Below are 21755 nucleotides of genomic sequence, written 5' to 3' on the forward strand. Positions count from 1 at the left end.
AGTGACTCCATTTTGGAAACTAGACCCCCAAGGGAACTTATCTAGATGTGTGGTGAGCACTTTGAACCCCCAAGTGCTTCACAGAAGTTTACAACGCAGAGCCGTGAAAATAAAAAATCATTTTTCTTTCCTCAAAAAAGATGTTTTAGCAAGCAATTTTTTATTTTCACAAGGGTAACAGGAGAATTTGGACCCCAATATTTGTTGCCCAGTTTGTTTTGAGTACGCTGATACCCCATATGTGGGGGTAAACCACTGTTTGGGCACACGTCAGGGCTCGGAAGGGAAGTAGTGACATTTGAAATGCAGACTTTGATGGAATGGTCTGCGGGCGTCACATTGCATTTGCAGAGCCCCTGATGTGCCTAAACAGTAGAAACACCCCACAAGTGACCCCATTTTGGAAACTAGACCCCCGAAGGAACTTATCTAGATGTGTGGTGAGCACTTTCAACCCCCAAGTGCTTCACAGAAGTTTATAACGCAGAGCCGTGAAGATAAAAAATTGTTCTTTCCTCAAAAATTATGTTTTAGCAAGTAATTTTTTATTTTTGCAAGGGTAACAGGAGAAATTGGACCCCAACAGTTGTTGCCCAGTTTGTCCTGAGTACGCTGGTACCCCAAATGTGGGGGTAAACCACTGTTTGGGCGCACGTCGGGGCTTGGAAGGGCGGGAGCACCATTTGACTTTTTGAACGCAAGATTGGCTGGAATCAATGGTGGCGCCATGTTGCGTTTGGAGACCCCTGATGTGCCTAAACAGTGGAAACCCCTCAATTCTAACTTCAACACTAACCCCAACACACCCCTAATCCTAATCCCAACTGTAGCCATAACCCTAATCACAACCCTAACCCCAACACACCCCTAACCACAACCCTAACCGCAACACAACCGTAACCCTAATTCCAACCCTAATCCTAACCCTAATCCCAACCGTAACCCTAATCCCAACCCTAACCACAACTGTAACCCCAACACACCCCTAACCCTATCCGTAACCCTAACCACAAGCCTAATCTTAACCCTATTTCAAACCCTAGCCCTAATTCCAACCCTAACTCTAATTCCAACCCTAACCCTAAGGCTATGTGCCCACGTTGCGGATTCGTGTGAGATTTTTCCGCACGATTTTTGAAAAATCTGCAGGTAAAAGGCACTGCGTTTTGCCTGCGAATTTACAGCAGATTTCCAGTGTTTTTTTGTGCGGATTTCACCTGTGGATTCCTATTGAGGAACAGGTGTAAAACGCTGCGGAATCCGCACAAAGAATTGACATGCTGCGGAAAATACAATGCAGCGTTTCTGCACGGAATTTTCCGCACCATGGGCACAGCGGATTTGGTTTTCCTTAGGTGTACATGGTACTGTAAACCTGATGGAAAACTGCTTCGAATTCGCAGCGGCCAATCCGCTGCGGATCCGCGGCCAATCCGCTGCCAATCCGCTGCAGATCCGCGGCCAATCCGCTGCCGATCCGCTGCGGATCCGCGGCCAATCCGCTGCCAATCCGCTGCGGATCCGCGGCCGATCCGCTGCCGATCCGCGGCCGATCCGCTGCCGATCCGCGGCCGATCCGCTGCCGATCCGCGGCCGATCCGCTCTGTGTGCACATGCCATAACCCTACCCCTAACCCTACCCGTAACCCTAACCCTAACCCTACCCCTAGTTCTAACCCTAGTTCTAACCCTAACCCTAGTGGAAAAAGAAAAAAAAATATTTTCTTTATTTTATTATTGTCTTTACCTATGGGGGTGATAAAGGGGGGGGTTTATTTATTATTTTTTTTATTTTGATCGCTGTGGTAGAACCTACCACAGCGATCAAAATGTACTTGTAACGAATCTGCCAGCTTGCAGATTCGGCGGGCGCACTGAGCATGCGCCCGCCATCTTGGAAGATGGCGGTGCCCAGGGAGAAGACGGACCGACTTCGGGAGGATCGGTAAGTATGAGGGGGTGGTGGGGGGGTGGATCGGAGCACAGGGGGGGGGATCGGAGGATGGGGGAGCGGACAGGAGCACGGGGGAGCGGACAGGAGCACGGGGGAGCGAACAGGGGGACGAAGGGGGGTACCGGACAGAACGGAGGACTGGGGAGCAGATCGGGGGCGGTGGGGGGGGCCAGAACATGATTTTCAGCCATGGCAGATGCTATTGCAGCATCGGCCATGGCTGGATTGCAATATTTCACCATTTTCATAGGTGAAATATTGCAAATTGCTCTGATTGGCTGTTGCACTTTCAACAGCCAATCAGAGCGATCGTAGCCACGTGGGGGCAAAGCCACCCCCCCTGGGCTGAAGTACAACTCCCCCTCTCCCTGCAGATCGGGTAAAATAGGAATTAACCCTTTCACCCGATCTGCAGGGATGCGATCATTCCATGACGCCGCATAGGCGTCATGGGTCGGGAAGGGGTTAAAATACTTTATTCTGGCTGTGTCTTTATTTACCATGCAACAGCTCTAGGATTAGTAATGGATAGGTGTCTTATTGACACCTCTCCATTACTAAGCCGGGCTTGATGTCACCTTACAATACAAAGGTGACATCAACCCCACAACTATTACCCCACGTGCCACCACTACAGGGCAAGTGGGAAGAGAGAGGCTAAGTGCTGGAATTGGCGCATCTTAGAGATGTGCCATTTCTGGGGCAGCTGAGAGCTGGTGTTTGTAGCTGGGGGGGCCCCTTCCTAGTCTATTACTATCAGCCCGCAGCTGTCTGCATAGCCTTTTCTGGTTATTAATTATAGGGGACCCCATATATTTTTTGGAGGGGCTTCCCTATTTTAATAGCCAGTAAAGGCTAAATATACAGCTGTGAGCTGATATTAGTAGCCTGGGAAGATCCATGGGTATTATCCCCTTCCCAGGCTATAAACATCAGCCCTCTGTCACTGGCTTTCCCTCTCTGGTTTGGAAAATTGTGTGTGAGCCCACGCCATTTTTTTAAAATTAAACAGATATTGCGTTTAAGGCCGGGGTCACACTTGCAAGAAACTCGCACGAGTCTCAGACCTTAATACAGGACCGGAGTGTGCGGCTGAATGTATTTCTATGCAGCTGAATGCTCCGGTCTGAGTGCCGGCGGGTATTGAGGTGCGAGACTAGTGCGAGTTTCTCGCAAGTGTGACCCCGGCCTAACGCAGATTTTGTGTGTGTGTGTCTTTATTTAACTGTTTATGTACCATTTTATTATGCTTATTACTAAACATCGGGCTTGGTATTATCTATCTATAGATATATCTATCTATCTATAGATATATCTAAGCAAAAAAAAACGATCAGCACCTCCTAATGTGAACATGTGCAAGCTGCGAAAACAGCATAATATAGACAAAAAAGAACACAGCAGCACATGTGCATGAATCTAGGCCATGTGGAAACACAGAAAAAAAACATAAAAAACATTTAATTTAGATTAAACTTCTCAAAATGTTCCAAAAAACATCAGGCTTGGTATTATCTATCCCATATCTATCTATCTATCTATCTATCTATCTATCTATCTATCTATCTATCTATCTATCTATCTATCCCATATCTATCTACTGTACATATCCCATATCTATCTATCTATCTATCTATCTATCTATCTATCTATCTATCTATCTATCTATCTATCTATCTATCCCATATCTGTTTATCTATCTATCCCATATCTATCTATCTATCTATGTATCCCATATCTATCTATCTATCTATCTATCTATCTATCCCATATCTATCTATCCCATATCTATCTATCTATCTATCTATCTATCTATCTATCTATCTATCTATCTATCTATCTATCTATCCCATATCTATCTATCTATCTATCTATCTATCCCATATCTATCTATCTATCTATCTATCTATCTATATATCTATCTGTCTATCTATCCCATATCTATCTATCTATCTATCCCATATCTATCTATCTACAGTATATATCCCATATCTATCCATCTATCTATCTATCTATCTCATATCTATCTATCCCATATCTATCTATCTATCTATCTATCTATCTATCTATCTATCTATCTATCCCATATCTATCTATCTATCTATCTATCTATCTATCTATCTATCCCATATCTATCTATCTATCTATCTATCTATCCCATATCTATCTATCTATCTATCTATCTATCTATCTATCTATCTATCTATCTATCTATCTATCCCATATCTATCTATCTATCTATCTTCTATCTATCCCATATCTATCTATCTACTGTATATATCCCATATCTATCTATCTATCTATCTATCTATCTATCTATCTATCTATCTATCCCATATCTGTCTATCTATCCCATATCTATCTATCTATCTATCTATCTATCTATCTATCTATCTATCTATCTATCTATCTATCTATCCCATATCTGTCTATCTATCTATCTATCTATCTATCTATCTATCTATCTATCTATCTATCTATCTATCTATCTATCTCTCATATCTATCTATCTATCTATCTATCTATCTATCTATCTATCTATCTATCTATCTATCCATTATCTATCTATCTATCTATCTATCTATCTATCTATCTATCTGTGTAAAAGAAGTGTGGAGTGTGTAAAAGAAGAGGTTGGACAAGAAATGACATCTTCTTTTTTTTGTTAAATAATATATATTTAGCTGAAAAAAAAAACGCATGAAAAAGCGCATCAAAAACGCATTAAAAATGCATCAAAAACGTGAGGATTTTCAACTGCGTTTTCTGCCAAGAGAGAAAGATTCCGTGCAGAAAATTGCACAGGCAAATCCGCAACATGTGCACATACCCTATTGTTTCAGATTACTGTACTCGAATTTATTATGTATGCCCCACTCACATGTAAAGCGCCATGGAATAAATGGAGCTATAAAAATAATAATAATACCGCTGTGCGGCTGCCAAAGAGTCGAGTTGCCTGTCCAGTAATAGAAGTTGTCAAAATGTTGTGCAATTATACTATTTCTACTCTGGGGAAATTGATGACACTTTAGTGGTGTGTGGCAATAATTTTTGGAAATTTTTGGCTCCAAGAATGTTGGGTCTCCATCATGTGTGTTGCCTGAATTTGGCAGGGCTCTCAGAGCACCAGGCCTACACCTGTCACTCATCCACCTGTTACTGGGCAATGTTTAGGCTAGAAGTGCTGGGCCAAGCCCTGTCCCATGCATCCATGCTAAGCAATGATACTATTTCTACTCTGGGTCAATTGATGACACATTTCCTGGTGTCTGCCCCTAATTTGAGCTGTTTTGACACCCTGAAGGTGTTGTTTAAGCGTTTGGTTTGCCTCCCATAGAATTCAATGTGGTTGGGATATGTTTGGCGAACATCGGGTTTTTCGGCAATCCGAATCGAACCTTGGAAGGTTCGTTCATCTCTACTCCAATGCATTAGTACTGCTACCTTCACTGAAGCTTTATGAGACTAGTGTAATACACACACAAAGGAGGTTGACGTATGCTCCTTCATGAGCATGCGCACAGGATGGTGTACTGGCAGTGCGGGTGCTTTTGCCGAAGCTGAGTAGTTCTAAGAGATCAGTGACAGAGACCCACACTAATCTGCAGGATATGAAAAGGGGCAGAACATATAGTAAAAAAATAATAATTTATTGTCACGATCTTATCTCATATACACAAAAAAGCTATTTGAGGACAGATTTTCTTCATATTAATTATGCTTTGCTTATACAGCACCATCATATTTCACAGCGCTTTACAGACATTATTATTGCTGTCCCTATAGGGGCTCACAATCTAAATTTCCTATCAGTATGTTTTTTTGAGTGTGGGAGGAAACCCATGCAAACACACTACAAGCTCCTTGCAGGTGTTGTACTTAGTGTCCTTTGAACCCAGGAACCTAGTGCTGCAAAGGAGTAGTGCTAACCACTGAGCCACCATGCTGCCAATATGACCCAAAATTCAGAAATACAGAGTGGAGCAAGCCGATGACAAGCTTAGAGAGGAGTCTATCTCCTGCGAGAACAAAGAATCAATGATGAATTCCAACATCTCCGATCCGTCTTTTCCCCCAGAATCTGGGTTCAGGGTCACCATCACTGCAGTACTTCTGAACGGGACATCGCCATTTCACAAAATAAAGAGGCTCCACCCTGAACGAGCTGTCATAAAGCGGCTCAGTGTGCAGTTTATCTGAGAGTTCTGACTAACCCCACTGCTGGTATATATTTATAGGAGCCGGTTATTCTCTGCTGGTATATATTTATAGCAGCCGGTTATTCACTGCTGGTATATATTTATAGGTGCAGGATATTCTCTGCTGGTATATATTTATAGGAGCCGGTTATTCAATGCTGGTATATATTTATAGGAGCCGGTTATTCTCGGCTGGTATATATTTATAGGAGCCGGTTATCCAATCTTGGTATATATTTATAGCAGCCGGTTATTCAATGCTGGTATATACTTATTAGGTGCCGGTTATTCTCGGCTCGTATATATTTATAGGTGCCGGATATTCTCTGCTGGTATATATTTATAGGAGCCGGTTATTCTCGGCTCGTATATATTTATAGGAGCCGGTTATTCTCGGCTGGTATATATTTATAGCAGCCGATTATTCTCTCCTTGTATATATTTATAGGTGCCGGTTATTCTCGGCTGGTATATATTTATAGGTGCCGGATATTCTCTGATGGTATATATTTATAGGTGCCGGTTATTCAATTCTGGTATATATTTATAGCAGCCGATTATTCTCTCCTTGTATATATTTATAGGAGTCGGTTATTCTCTGCTGGTGTATAAATTACAGGAGCCAGTTGTACACTGCTGGTATATATTTATAGCAGCCAGTTATTCAATGCTGTATATATTTATAGGAGCCGATTATTCTCGGCTGGTATATATTTAAAGGTGCCGGATATTCTCTGCTGGTATATATTTATAGGTGCCGGTTATTCTCGGCTGGTATATATTTATAGGTGCCGGATATTCTCTGCTGGTATATATTTATAGGAGCCGGTTATTCTCAGCTGGTATATATTTATAGGTGCCGGATATTCTCTGCTGGTATATATTTATAGGAGCCGGTTATTCTCTACTGGTATATATTTATAGGAGCTGGTTATTCTCTGCTGGTATATATTTTTAGGAGCCGGTTATTCTCTGCTGGTGTATAATTACAGGAGCCAGTTGTACGCTGCTGGTATATATTTATAGCAGCCGGTTATTCAATGCTGTATATATTTATAGGAGCCGGTTATTCACTACTGGTATATATTTTTAAGAGCCGGTTATTCTCTGCTGATATATATTTATAGCAGCCGGTTATTCAATTCTGGTATATATTTATAGGAGCCGGTTATTCTCGGCTGGTATATATTTATAGGTGCCGGATATTCTCTGCTGGTATATATTTATAGGAGCCGGCTATTCTTGGCTGGTATATATTTATAGGAGCCAGTTATTCACTGCTGGTATATATTTATAAGAGCCAGTTATTCTCTGCTGGTATATATTTATAGCAGCCGGTTATTCAATGCTGGTATATATTTATAGCAGCCGGTTATTCAATGCTGGTATATGTTTATTAGGAGCCGGTTATTCTCTGCTAGTATATACAGGTCCTTCTCAAAAAATTAGCATATAGTGTTAAATTTCATTATTTACCATAATGTAATGATTACAATTAAACTTTCATATATTATAGATTCATTATCCACCAACTGAAATTTGTCAAGTCTTTTATTGTTTTAATACTGATGATTTTGGCATACAACTCCTGATAACCCAAAAAACCTGTCTCAATAAATTAGCATATTTCACCCGACCAATCAAATAAAAGTGTTTTTTAATACCAAACAAAAAAACCATCAAATAATAATGTTCAGTTATGCACTCAATACTTGGTCGGGAATCCTTTGGCAGAAATGACTGCTTCAATGCGGCGTGGCATGGAGGCAATCAGCCTGTGACACTGCTGAGATGTTATGGAGGCCCAGGATGCTTCAATAGCGGCCTTAAGCTCATCCAGAGTGTTGGGTCTTGCGTCTCTCAACTTTCTCTTCACAATATCCCACAGATTCTCTATGGGGTTCAGGTCAGGAGAGTTGGCAGGCCAATTGAGCACAGTAATACCATGGTCAGTAAACCATTTACCAGTGGTTTTGGCACTGTGAGCAGGTGCCAGGTCGTGCTGAAAAATGAAATCTTCATCTCCATAAAGCATTTCAGCCGATGGAAGCATGAAGTGCTCCAAAATCTCCTGATAGCTAGCTGCATTGACCCTGCCCTTGATGAAACACAGTGGACCAACACCAGCAGCTGACATGGCACCCCACACCATCACTGACTGTGGGTACTTGACACTGGACTTCAGGCATTTTGGCATTTCCTTCTCCCCAGTCTTCCTCCAGACTCTGGCACCTTGATTTCCGAATGACATGCAAAATTTGCTTTCATCAGAAAAAAGTACTTGGGACCACTTAGCAACAGTCCAGTGCTGCTTCTCTGTAGCCCATTTCCTGCACACGCCTGTGCACGGTGGCTCTGGATGTTTCCACACCAGACTCAGTCCACTGCTTCCTCAGGTTCCCCAAGGTCTGGAATCGGTCCTTCTCCACAATCTTCCTCAGGGTCCGGTCACCTCTTCTCGTTGTACAGCGTTTTCTGCCACATTGTTTCCTTCCAACAGACTTACCATTGAGGTGCCTTGATACAGCACTCTGGGAACAGCCTATTTGTTGAGAAATTTCTTTCTGGGTCTTACCCTCTTGCTTGAGGGTGTCAATGATGGCCTTCTTGACATCTGTCAGGTCGCTAGTCTTACCCATGATGGGGGTTTTGAGTAATGAACCAGGCAGGGAGTTTTTAAAAGCCTCAGGTATCTTTTGCATGTGTTTAGAGTTAATTAGTTGATTCAGAAGATTAGGGTAATAGGTCATTTAGAGAACCTTTTCTTGATATGCTAATTTATTGAGACAGGTTTTTTGGGTTATCAGGAGTTGTATGCCAAAATCATCAGTATTAAAACAATAAAAGGCCTGACCAATTTCAGTTGGTGGATAATGAATCTATAATATATGAAAGTTTAAATGTAATCATTACATTATGGTAACTAATGAAATTTAACACTATATGCTAATTTTTTGAGAAGGACCTGTATTTATAGGAGACGATGATTCTCTGCTGGTATATATTTATAGGAGCCGGTTATTCTCTGCTAGTATATATTTATAGGAGACGATGATTCTCTGCTGGTATATATTTATAGGAGCCGGTTATTCTCTGCTAGTATATATTTATAGGAGACGATGATTCTCTGCTGGTATATATTTATAGGAGCTGGATATTCTCTGCTGGTATATATTTTTAGGAGCCGGTTACTCTCTGCTAGTATATATTTATAGCAACCAGTTATTCTCTGCTGGTATATATTTATAGGAGCCGGTTATTCAATGCTGGTATATATTTATAGGAGCCGGTTATTCTCGGCTGGTATATATTTATAGGAGCCGGTTATCCAATCTTGGTATATATTTATAGCAGCCGGTTATCCAATGTTGGTATATATTTATAGCAGCCGGTTATTCAATGCTGGTATATACTTATTAGGAGCCGGTTATTCTCGGCTGGTATATATTTATAGGAGCCGGTTATTCTCGGCTCGTATATATTTATAGGAGCCGGTTATTCTCGGCTGGTATATATTTATAGGTGCCGGTTATTCTCGGCTGGTATATATTTATAGGTGCCGGATATTCTCTGATGGTATATATTTATAGGTGCCGGTTATTCAATTCTGGTATATATTTATAGCAGCCGATTATTCTCTCCTTGTATATATTTATAGGAGTCGGTTATTCTCTGCTGGTGTATAATTACAGGAGCCAGTTGTACACTGCTGGTATATATTTATAGCAGCCAGTTATTCAATGCTCTATATATTTATAGGAGCCGGTTATTCTCGGCTGGTATATATTTAAAGGTGCCGGATATTCTCTGCTGGTATATATTTATAGGTGCCGGTTATTCTCGGCTGGTATATATTTATAGGTGCCGGATATTCTCTGCTGGTATATATTTATAGGAGCCGGTTATTCTCTACTGGTATATATTTATAGGAGCTGGTTATTCTCTGCTGGTATATATTTTTAGGAGCCGGTTATTCTCTGCTGGTGTATAATTACAGGAGCCAGTTGTACGCTGCTGGTATATATTTATAGCAGCCGGTTATTCAATGCTGTATATATTTATAGGAGCCGGTTATTCACTACTGGTATATATTTTTAAGAGCCGGTTATTCTCTGCTGATATATATTTATAAGAGCCGGTTATTCTCTGTTGGTATATATTTATAGCAGCCGGTTATTCAATTCTGGTATATATTTATAGGAGCCGGTTATTCTCGGCTGGTATATATTTATAGGTGCCGGATATTCTCTGCTGGTATATATTTATAGGAGCCGGCTATTCTTGGCTGGTATATATTTATAGGAGCCAGTTATTCACTGCTGGTATATATTTATAAGAGCCAGTTATTCTCTGCTGGTATATATTTATAGCAGCCGGTTATTCAATGCTGGTATATATTTATAGCAGCCGGTTATTCAATGCTGGTATATGTTTATTAGGAGCCGGTTATTCTCAGCTGGTATATATTTATAGGAGCCGGTTATTCTCTGCTAGTATATATTTATAGGAGCCGGTTATTCTCTGCTAGTATATATTTATAGGAGACGATGATTCTCTGCTGGTATATATTTATAGGAGCCGGTTATTCTCTGCTAGTATATATTTATAGGAGACGATGATTCTCTGCTGGTATATATTTATAGGAGCTGGATATTCTCTGCTGGTATATATTTTTAGGAGCCGGTTACTCTCTGCTAGTATATATTTATAGCAACCAGTTATTCTCTGCTGGTATATATTTATAGGAGCCAGTTATTCTCGGCTGGTATATATTTATAGGTGCCGGATATTCTCTGATGGTATATATTTATAGGAGTCGGTTATTCTCTGCTGGTGTATAATTACAGGAGCCAGTTGTACGCTGCTGGTATATATTTATAGCAGCCGGTTATTCAATGCTGTATATATTTATAGGAGCCGGTTATTCAATGCTGGTATATATTTATAGGAGCCAGTTATTCTCGGCTGGTATATATTTATAGGTGCCGGATATTTTCTGCTGGTATATAATTACAGGAGCCAGTTGTACGCTGCTGGTATATATTTATAGCAGCCGGTTATTCAATGCTGTATATATTTATAGGAGCCGGTTATTCTCGGCTGGTATATATTTATAGGTGCCGGATATTCTCTGCTGGTATATATTTATAGGAGCCGGTTATTCTCTGCTGGTATATATTTATAGGAGCTGGTTATTCTCTGCTGGTATATATTTATAAGAGCCGGTTATTCCTTGCTGGTATATATTTATAAGAGCCGGTTATTCTCGGCTGGTATATATTTATAGCAGCCGGTTATTCAATGCTGGTATATATTTATAGGAGCCAGTTATTCTCGGCTGGTATATATTTATAGGTGCCAGATATTTTCTGCTGGTATATATCTATAGCAACCAGCTATTCTCTGCTGGTATATATTTATAAGAGCCGGTTATTCTCTGCTGGTATAAATTCATAAGAGCCGGTTATTCTCGGCTGGTATATATTTATAGCAGCCGGTTATTCAATGCTGGTATATATTTATTAGGAGCCGGTTCTTCTCGGCTGGTATATATTTATAGGAGCCGGTTATTCTCTGCTGATATATATTTTTAGGAGCCGGTTATTCTCTGCTAGTATATATTTATAGCAACCAGTTATTCTCTGCTGGTATATATTTATAGGAGCCGGTTATTCTCGGCTGGTATATATTTATAGGTGCCGGATATTCTCTGCTGGTGTGTATTTATAGGAGCCGGTTATTCACTGCTGGTATATATTTATAGCAGCCGGTTATTCTCTGCTGGTATATATTTATAGCAGCCGATTATTCTCTCCTGGTATATATTTATAGGAGTCGGTTATTCTCTGCTGGTGTATAATTATAGGAGCCAGTTGTACGCTGCTGGTATACATTTATAGGAGCCGGTTATTCTCTGCCGGTATATATTTATACAAGATGGTTATTTTCTGCTGGTATATATCTATAGGTGCAGTTTATTCGCTGCTGGTATATACATGTGCTTCTCACAAAATTAGAATATCATAAAAAAAAAGTTAATTTATTTCAGTTCTTCCATACAAAAAGTGAAACTCATATTATACAGAGTCATTTCAAACAGAGTGATGTATTTCAAGTGTTTATTTATGTTAATGTTGATGATTATGGCTTACAGCTAATGAAAACCCAAAAGTCATTATCTCAGAAAATTAAAATAATTAACAAAAACCCCTGCAAAGGCTTCCTAAGTGTTTAAAAAGGTCCCTTAGTCTGTTTTGGTAGACTCCACAAACATGAGGAAGACTGCTGACTTGACAGATGTCCAGAAGGCAGTCACTGACACACTCCACAAGGAGGGTAAGCCACAAAAGGTCAATTTGGTTAAAAATGCTGGCTGTTCACAGAGTGCTGTATCCAAGCATATTAATGAAAAGTTGAGTGGAAGGAAAAAGGTGCACAAGTAACCGGGATAACCGCAGCCTTGAAAGGATTGTTAACAAAAGGACATTCAAAAATTTGGGGAAGATTCACAAGGAGTGGACTGCTGCTGGAGTCATTGCTTCAAGAGCCACCACACACAGACGTATCCAGGACATGGGCTGCAAGTGTCACATTCCTTGTGCCAAGCCAATCATGACCAATAGACAAGGCCAGAAGCGTCTTACCTGGGCCAAGGAGAAAAGGAACTGGACTGTTGCTCAGTGGTCCAAGGTGTTGTTTTCAGATGAAAGTAAATTTAGCATTTCATTTGGAAATCAAAGTCCCAGAGTCTGGAGGAAGAGTGGAGAGGCCACAGTCCAAGCTGCATGAGGTCTAGTGTGAAGTTTCCACAATCAGTGATGGTTTGGGGAGCCATGTCATCTGCTGGTGTTGGTCCACTGTGTTTAATCAAGACCAAAGTCAGCGCAGCCGTCTACCAGGAAATTTTATAGCACTTCATGCTTCCCTCTGCCGGCAAGCTTTTTGGAGATGGAAATTTAATTCTCCAGCAAGATTTGGCACCTGTCCAATACTGCAAAAAAATACCAATACCTGGTTTAAAAACAACAGTATCACGGTGTTTGATTGGCCAGCAAACTCGCCTGACCTTAACCACATAGAGGATCTATGGGGTATTGTCAAGAGGAAGATGAGAGACACCAGACTCAACAATGCAGATGAGCTGAAGGCTGCTATCAAAGCAACCTGGGCTTCCATAGCACCTCAGCAGTGCCACAGGCTGATCACATCCATGCCACACCGCATTGATGCAGTAATTGATGCAACATAAATTTCAGTATGCCAACATTTCGGATTTTAAAATCATTTTTCAAGCTGGTGTTATAAATTATTCTAATTTACTAAGATAATGACTTTTGGGTTTTCATTGGCTGTAAGCCATAATCATCAACATTAACAGATATAAACACATGAAATAGATTACTCTGTCTGTAATGACTCTATATGAGTTTCACTTTTTGTATTGAAGAACTGAAATAAGTTAACTTTTTGATATTCTAATTTTGTGAGAAGCACCTGTATATATAGGTGCCATTTAGGTGCTGCTGGTATATATTTATAGGTGCCGGTTATTCACTGCTGCTATATATTTATAAGAGTCAGTTATTTTGTGCTGGTATATACAGTATCTATAGGTGTCGGTTATTCACTGCTGCTATATATCTATAGGTGCAATTTATTTGCTGCTGGTATATATTTATAGGGGCCATTTATTCTCTGCTGGCATATATTTACAGGTGCCATTTATTCACTGATGGTATTAATCTATAGGTGCCGTTTATTCGCTCCTGGTTTATATCTATAGGTGCAGTTTATTAAGTGCTGGTATATATTTATACGTGTTTATTCGCTGCTGATATATATCTATAGGTGTTGTGGTATAGCGATCACTAGCGGGTTAGGGTATACTCGCTTGGCAGCGATAACACATACAGGAAGACTGTATTTCTTTAAAAGTTCACCTGGGTTTATTGCTCCCTTCACCCTCGGCCTAAAGCTGTGGGGCTTGGCACCTTCTCTTACCCAGAGACCCTTCTCGGTCGCCTTTGGAAATAAACCCATCTGTCAAAATCGGGCCCTGTCACTGAGCCCTTTTGAAACAGTACATTATCCGACTCGGTCACCTCCTCTGATAGGGTTGCCCCTTTGTCAGACCACCCCTATCCCCAGCGGTCAGTACAGTGTTGTGATTTCCTAGGCCCCATACCTTCGGTCTGGTCTGTCTCTCTGTCACCACGTCCGCTACAGGGTCTCCTGCCTAGGCCACTCAGCACTGAGCTAGCAGAAGAGTCACTACCTTTAACTCTTCCATCCTTAAGTGGACCCCTTCATCTCTCAAGACCTCGGGTTGAAAGTCGCCGCCCTCTTCTTTGCATTTCCTGTGGGATAGTGCCATTCTTCGTGGTCGGATCAAGGGAGAGCCAAAAAAATATTCAATTACTCCTGGAATATCATGTGGCTTACCTCAGGGAGGTAGAGCAGCTAAGACTTGAGAGGGTGCAGATCAATAAACAGCTGCAGAAAATGCGAAGAAGAGGGCCTAGGAAATCAGAACACCATACTGACCGCCGGGGATGGGGGTGGTCTGACAAAGGAGAAACCCTATCAGAGGTGACGGAGTCCGATAACGCACTGTTCCAAATGGGCTCAGTGACAGGGCCTGATTTTCACAGATGGGTTTATTTCCAAAGTCAACCAAGAAGGGTCTCTGGTTGGGTAAGAGAAGGTGCCAAGGGGAGGTATGTAAGGAGGCTAATGGCTGCGTAATCAATGGGAGGTCTGTGTCACAGAGATGGCTGCTCCCTGTGATGTAACCCGGAGTATTTTTCTTTAGTGTACTTAAGCACTAAGATATCATTTAGTGCATCTGGGTCTGGGTTGCGGGTAGCTATGAGAGATGGGCGGGTCTGGCTACCCACATACCTCACCTGTGAGTGTGGTTACAGCCTACATAATGGAGGTTGTTATTTGGCACAGGGCTGTGTCTTGGAAGGTGGAAGGCCTCCTGTGTGTGTGGCTCCAGACCGAGCCTGCGTGTTGGACATTGCGCCAGCCTGTGTGCCCATAGGCCTGAGGGAGCAGTGAGTCTCGGCTAAGGACATTGCGTGTTGTTTTGTCTTCTCTGAAGGCCGTTTACTTTTTGTTGTTGCTGCTGGGTTATAAAGCAAATAAACCCGCATGGACTTCCTTAAAGAAACACGCCTCCTGTCGTCCTCCTCCCGCACCTGAGTGAGTACAATCTCTACAGTATTTATTCGCTGCTGGTATATATCTATAGGTGTTGCTTATTTACTGCTGGTATATATTTATAGAGGCTGTTTATTCTCAGCTGATATATATCTATAGATGCCATTTATTCACTGCTGGTATATATCTATATGTTTTGTTTATTCGCTGCTGGTATATATCTTTAGGTGTTGTTTACTCTCTGCTGGTATATATCTAGAGGTGCCGTTTATTCCCTGCTGGTATATACAGTATTTTCACATATAGCCCGACGGAGAGTTCAATTTAAATTATACAAATACAATTTGATGATGTATTTATTGACAATGGTGGAAGGTCCTGGAAATTTGATTGTATGGGGCATAGAAATTGTATGGTGGCAGCCCTGTCTGAAGGGAAATTGACACAGAAAAATGCAATTCTAATCTATCACATGCAAAAAAAAAGGGTTTTGTAGGACAATGTACAAGATTTAGTGAAGCTACAAAGCTTGCATTGTTACATTTTGGGTAAAACAGGATGGCCTTATCCATTTAAATTTGGGAACAATAAAAGACATTTTTAATCTAAAAGTATTTGTGAAACAAATTTGGATCCCTTGAAAGTTTATTTTTTACCCCATGTCTAGACTAAATACATGTCCATGGGGTGGTTTAGTTCCAAAGTGGTGACAACAGACATTTATAAACTTAAGTGGGTTATAATAGGCACAGGAACAATGTGACATACAATGTTCTGGTCTGGAGTGCTCGCAGTTAACTTAAAAAACAGTAAAAATAGACTAAGTTAAAAAAAAAATGTAAGGAGAATAAGAAATTGTACGAGAGCTGGACTGCTCCCGTCCTTGATAATGAACAGTGACCAATCTCCCTCTCCCGAGAATCACTCTTGAAGTTCAGATTCCATAAGCCTGTGCTATAAAAAGGTCTAAGGTATTTTCCAAAAAAAGAATGTGTCCAAATCTGACACCTCTCCCCTCCCCTGACACCTTGAAGAACATCTATTGAGTAATGTCCTTTCTTCAGACACTCTTTCTGTGTCTCCAGACAAGTCCTCACTCATCAGACCATCAACACCAGGCAGCATCCCCCCCACCCTCCTATCGGCTCGTCATCGGACTTGTCAGGAGGCCATCATCAGGACTGGATTGTTGTGACAGTGGATCCTTGTCAGACACAAGAAATTCCTGTCTCTGGATGTTCACAAGCAGCGACCCCACTAAATATTTGTAGGACTTTAGGCATCAAAGCAGAACTTTACAAACACTCCTCTCAATGTCCCTTTCCTCATCATTCATCACAACGATTGCATCAGAGGTTGTATAGGTGAGGGCCTGACATTCCTCAAACAATCATACCGGTGGTCGAAAAAGTGTCATTTATCATTGAGAACCATTTGTCTCCAATTATTACTTGGAATGATGCATTCAGCACCATTGCATCCTCTACCACTGTCCCCAGGCTCTACATTCAGGAATATATTTCAAGGCTTTCCCTTGAGATTTTCCGATGGATGGGAGTGTTAATTTTTATGCTCCTGATAATCATATTTCATTCTGCACGCACTGGAGCCACCCCCATGATACTCACATCTTTAGCAGATCAATGACCTTTATGATTATCAAAGTTTTATTCATATGTTAGGAAGCAATCAATAAGTGACTAGCCATTATGGTGCAACCTTAGCCTTGGAGCTCATTCACACAAGGGCGGACATAACATTGGAGGCAGCACATTGGAGCCCCGGTGGGTTAGGAGGCCCACTTCCACCTCCAAAACATAGAGAAACTTCTATTATACACACAGAAAGGCGTACATTATGATGTGCTAATGGTTGCCAAGGGCCCAAATGGTGTTCTTCTGTCTATGTTTACACTTCTATATCGAAATATGGATTAATAGAGATCGGGATGTGTTTTTTTTTGCACGATTTGTTCAATTTTTGCTTCTGTATTGTATTAGTTTTGATTCCCACTTTGTGCTCAGTTCTCCATTTTTTTATTGCCATTTATTTTGGGGAGCATGTTTTGTATTATGCTGCAGAAATACAGTAGATAAAATTTAAAAAAAAGAAAATGCAAGTGCATATTTTATATTATTTCTATTTTTTTTATTGACCCCATTGAATTCAGTGGACTAAAAAGAGTATCCAGTGCCTGCATACTGAAATAGAAAAGTGTGTACATGTATTGGAAACATTTTTCAATTAATAAAAAATATAAAATGTATATGGATCAGTAATACACAAGTGTGATTGAGCCCTTAAGGCCTTAGTAAGATGGCCCTAATCTGGGCACAATAAAAGGGTTATTCTAAAAAGGCCCATGTCTGTAGAATTGGAATCTGTAGCCTGTCTGGAGTGGATTGGAAGTGCGCATGCTCGACCTCCGCTCCATTCATTGTCAATGAGAGTGCCGGAGAAAGCCGAGCCTAAGAATCAAGCATGCACACTTCAGCTTCATTCCAGACGCGACTGCAGGGCCCAATTCTCAGGATCATTGTAGGTCCCAGCAAATTGCTTTCAGCAAGTTATCCCCTATAACTTATTTTTTTGGGTAATGACTTTAAAATGTGCCAGATTAGGAAGTAATCGTTTGACGCATAAACCTTGATACAAGGCACCAAAGTTAGATCATCAAAAAATACTGCAGTGATTGGAAAATCGATTCACTTGAACCTCGGTGGCCGTGTCATGGACACCTGGATGAGGCTTCGATATAGGATATTTTTTGATGCATCACAGTTTTTTTTTCAAAATCATCCATTACTTATCCCTACAAGACTATACTTCCGTTTTGCTGCTTTAGAAGCATAAAGGCTATGTTAGTGCCTGTCCTCGCCATCTAACCATGTCCTGGGTTCCAGGTGACTCTTGCTTGTGGTTCATGGTGGTAACCAGTATAACATGCTTCTCTCTGCCTTTTTTTCCCTTTTTTTTTTCCAGCCTGCAACTGTAACCTGCATGCCCGCCGCTGCCGTTTCAACATGGAGCTCTTCAAGCTGTCAGGTCGCCGAAGTGGAGGGGTCTGCTTAAACTGCCGGCATAACACGGCCGGCCGTCACTGCCACTACTGCAAGGAGGGTTACTACCGAGACATGACCAAGCCCATCACCCACAGAAAGGCTTGTAAAGGTGAGGGAAACTGAGCTTAGTCTATAGAGAAAAATGTTCTATGCACGAGAAAGAATTTTGCGATGACCTCAGACTGCGGATGACGTCATTGTGTTTTTTTATGCATGGCCGCGCCTGAATACTCACATTCTTTGTAAGAAAACCTGTTTGTGAAATGGTTCTGTTACATTAATGACATTGTACATGTGTCGTAATAACTATATCTAGCGGGTGAGTGGGTGGTGGTCTCCCAAAAGTGGCAGTCAGGAACACTCTCAGCCATAACAGCTGGAAGGATGCCGCTGGTTACATTTCCCTTTTTAGGGTTCGTAGGCCCAGCGAAAATGATGTGTGAAAATAACTTCTGCTGGCATACAAAGTGGCAGTCTCAGGACAGTGCTGCCAATCCAGGCCATGCGGGAAGTATGCCCTAACCTGAGAGTGGTGATATGCAACTTCTTCATGCACAGAGGATGATTCTTGCTCCAAAGGAGTTGGGTGAGAGAATCTCGTCTTCTAGCTACAGTCCTACTAGATTTAATTTTACGGGGTCAGTAAGTTTCCACATGGTGGTCTTCCCTGTGGCCAGGCAAAATGCACTTATATTCTGAATCTTGAGTTGATTCATCATAATGGTTGAGTTGATGGTCAAAAGAATATTCAAGTCATCATGGTCTTCTTTGGACTTGTGTCCAGATCCCATGTTTCCTGCCACATAGAAAACCCATTTGATTGCCTCCGCCAGTTCATAGACTATAGACTCAAAGCAAAATCTGGAGGTTCTCTTGGTGTTAGGATTCAGATGGATACGGGTATCTTGATGGAGGATATCATGTAAAATACCAGAATATTTAGTAAAAGTTGATGAGCTGCAAAGCAAATGTTACATTTGTACAACTGCCCAGCAATCAGCCACCACACTTTACTCTGCACTGATGTTCTAAAATGTCAGTGCAGAGTAGTAAACAGCTTGCAGGACAGGGACCTGTCAGATAGAGAAGGCAAACATGGTTTATTACCATGTCTGCCTTCTTGATTGTTGTATATATAGTGCTGAACCAGCACTTGTGTATACAGGATAGAAAACACTCACAGTGACCCAGTAATCATGAGATTGCTGGGTGTGAAGCGAGAGTAGGAGCTTTTGGTTCCTGGGAGACTGTCAGTTCTGCTATATAAGAAGATAGGTGAATTTCCCTTGTAACTGGAGATAATTTATTAGCCCCAGTTACAGGGGAAATGAGCAATAAAAATAATGTATTGATATGTTAAAATGCCCACCCAAAAATGCCCTCAATGGAAAAAAAAAAATGGCCAATATATAAAAATAATTTATACAGAAAGGGGAACGCAATATATTGAAATCTGTTAGTGGTCATACAGGAAAACAGAAAAAAAAATTGGAAAAATAAGACATATATTTAATATATTTCTTAACATTTTTCAGCAAAAAAAAAAAAGTATTATAAAAATAAAGGCCTACATATTCCAAAAAGGAAACGCAAAAATTATTTTAATGAGTTTTATAGAGAAAATAAAAGCTCACCTATAAAATAAAACTCCAAAATTTGCCTGGTCAGGAAAAGAGGAAAAATGGCCCCATCTTGAACTAGTTAACGACCACCAATCAACCTGCTATTTTGATCAGCCCTAATTAGGAGCAATTTATCTGCCTTTGTAAAGGAACCCAACGATAAAGAGCACACGCATTACACAGATTTTGATATCCACAGGCTGACAGGTTATGCTTATAAAATCTGCAGCAGATTCTCCACCACGCGAGTCCACTGTGCACGTGCTATAAAAGTTTTTAAAAATGTTCTACATCCGAGAATTGGCTGGTTGAAATGTTATCATTCATTGACGTTACATCCGCAAGTCGTTCGATGTGGAGATAGGAGGAAAGACGCGCAAAGCGCAAAAGTGACGGATTTCCAAAAATGTCGTTATATAAATGAACGGCACATAATTGTGTCAGCTCGCTGTGCAGTTGATCGGCAGTCGTTTTTACCAATTTATTTTCACGGATCTGGACGTCCTCTCATTGTGATTTTAACCCTAGATGGAATCACAAGCTGGCAGCCAAATTGTTAAATTCCAGTGACAGAGAAAGAGGTTAATATGTAGTGTATAGGGCTGCGCCACCCCCTTCGGGAGCCCGGCACAGGTGTGCATACCAAGGGACAGTGGGACGCATTGAACAGGTTAAGCAGACCTGGAGAAAAGGGAAGGTGAGGGGGAGGGTGTCGATTTTGGTACAAAGGCTGGATGCTTTGACGAATGGTCCCAGACATATTTTTGGGGCAGATTGGAGGGAGGGTGGAGGGGAACAGGCAGGTTAAGCCACTTGCAAACACTTCAGAGAATGAAGGGAGGAGGGGGGCAGCTGGGTATGTGGATGCAGGTGTTGTCCGCCTGAGGTGAGGCTGTTCCCACAAGTGCAGGAGAGGGCTATGAAGTCACATCCAGCCTTTTGGCCGGCAGCTGCATCCGTCTGTGGTGCGAAACCTTCACTACTTCCGTCACTCATAGGGTGGCAGTGCCAGGCTATTATACTAATCGACTAGTGCTGCCGTGCTATTACTCATCCTACGGGTGACACTTATGTCCCTGCCTCAGTCCTAGAATCTGTCGCGTTCATCATCTTACGTATTAGTGCAGGGAAGGTGAGTTTATTATTATTCCTTCCTCGGATTAATCTCAACCATATTATGTTTCAGGCTCGGGGGAAAATACTGAAATGAAATCCAGCATGTAAACTCAAAAGGGATGACCCCTGCATGCCCAGCCTTTATATCAGCGGTCACCCCGGTCTGGCACGAAAAGCCTCTTAATAATGTACCCAGACGTCTCCTATTAATATCGGAAAGCCTTGTGATTCTCCAGTGCTGGGGCCGTGTGAGGAAACCAGTTTCCGGCCGTCCCTGTGCTCTTTCTTTGTCCCATCTCAATAGAAGGGTTTTGATAGCTTTAATCCACCTGGCCAAAACAAAGCCACCAGGTTTACCCGGGTAACCCCTCACTCTCCGGACAGTACAGGAGCACAGAGATACCCAACGTGTGCCTTCAGAATGACTACAAACTAACAGACAATTCTATCAAATTAAGACTGGTTTCACACTAGTGTTCGGCAGGGCTGCGGATGGCAGCCTTCTTCCTCCATTAAGTCCCACCCACTGCCGCACCTCTTCCTTCAGCTCCGCCTACGTCTGCATGCATCCTGCGTACCCTATCTTTAACATTGGGTACGCAGGCCATGCGGATGCCTCCACATGCGTCACTAT

The 21755-nt window shown here is 41.5% G+C and overlaps 1 protein-coding gene across 4 annotated transcripts in view; it reads left to right on the forward strand.

The window, feature by feature from the left end:
- The window catches only part of NTN1 (netrin 1), a 173005-nt gene that overhangs the window by 118486 nt on the left and 32764 nt on the right, over nucleotides 1-21755 (forward strand). For all 4 annotated transcript variants that reach the window (XM_077253548.1, XM_077253545.1, XM_077253547.1 and 1 more), the window contains exon 3: nucleotides 18304-18492. In XM_077253548.1, coding sequence (XP_077109663.1) covers nucleotides 18304-18492 — 189 coding nt within the window. The remainder of the gene's footprint in view (nucleotides 1-18303; nucleotides 18493-21755) is intronic.

The sequence above is a fragment of the Ranitomeya variabilis genome, chromosome 4 (genome assembly GCF_051348905.1).
Source record: "Ranitomeya variabilis isolate aRanVar5 chromosome 4, aRanVar5.hap1, whole genome shotgun sequence".
NCBI lineage: Eukaryota > Metazoa > Chordata > Amphibia > Anura > Dendrobatidae > Ranitomeya > Ranitomeya variabilis.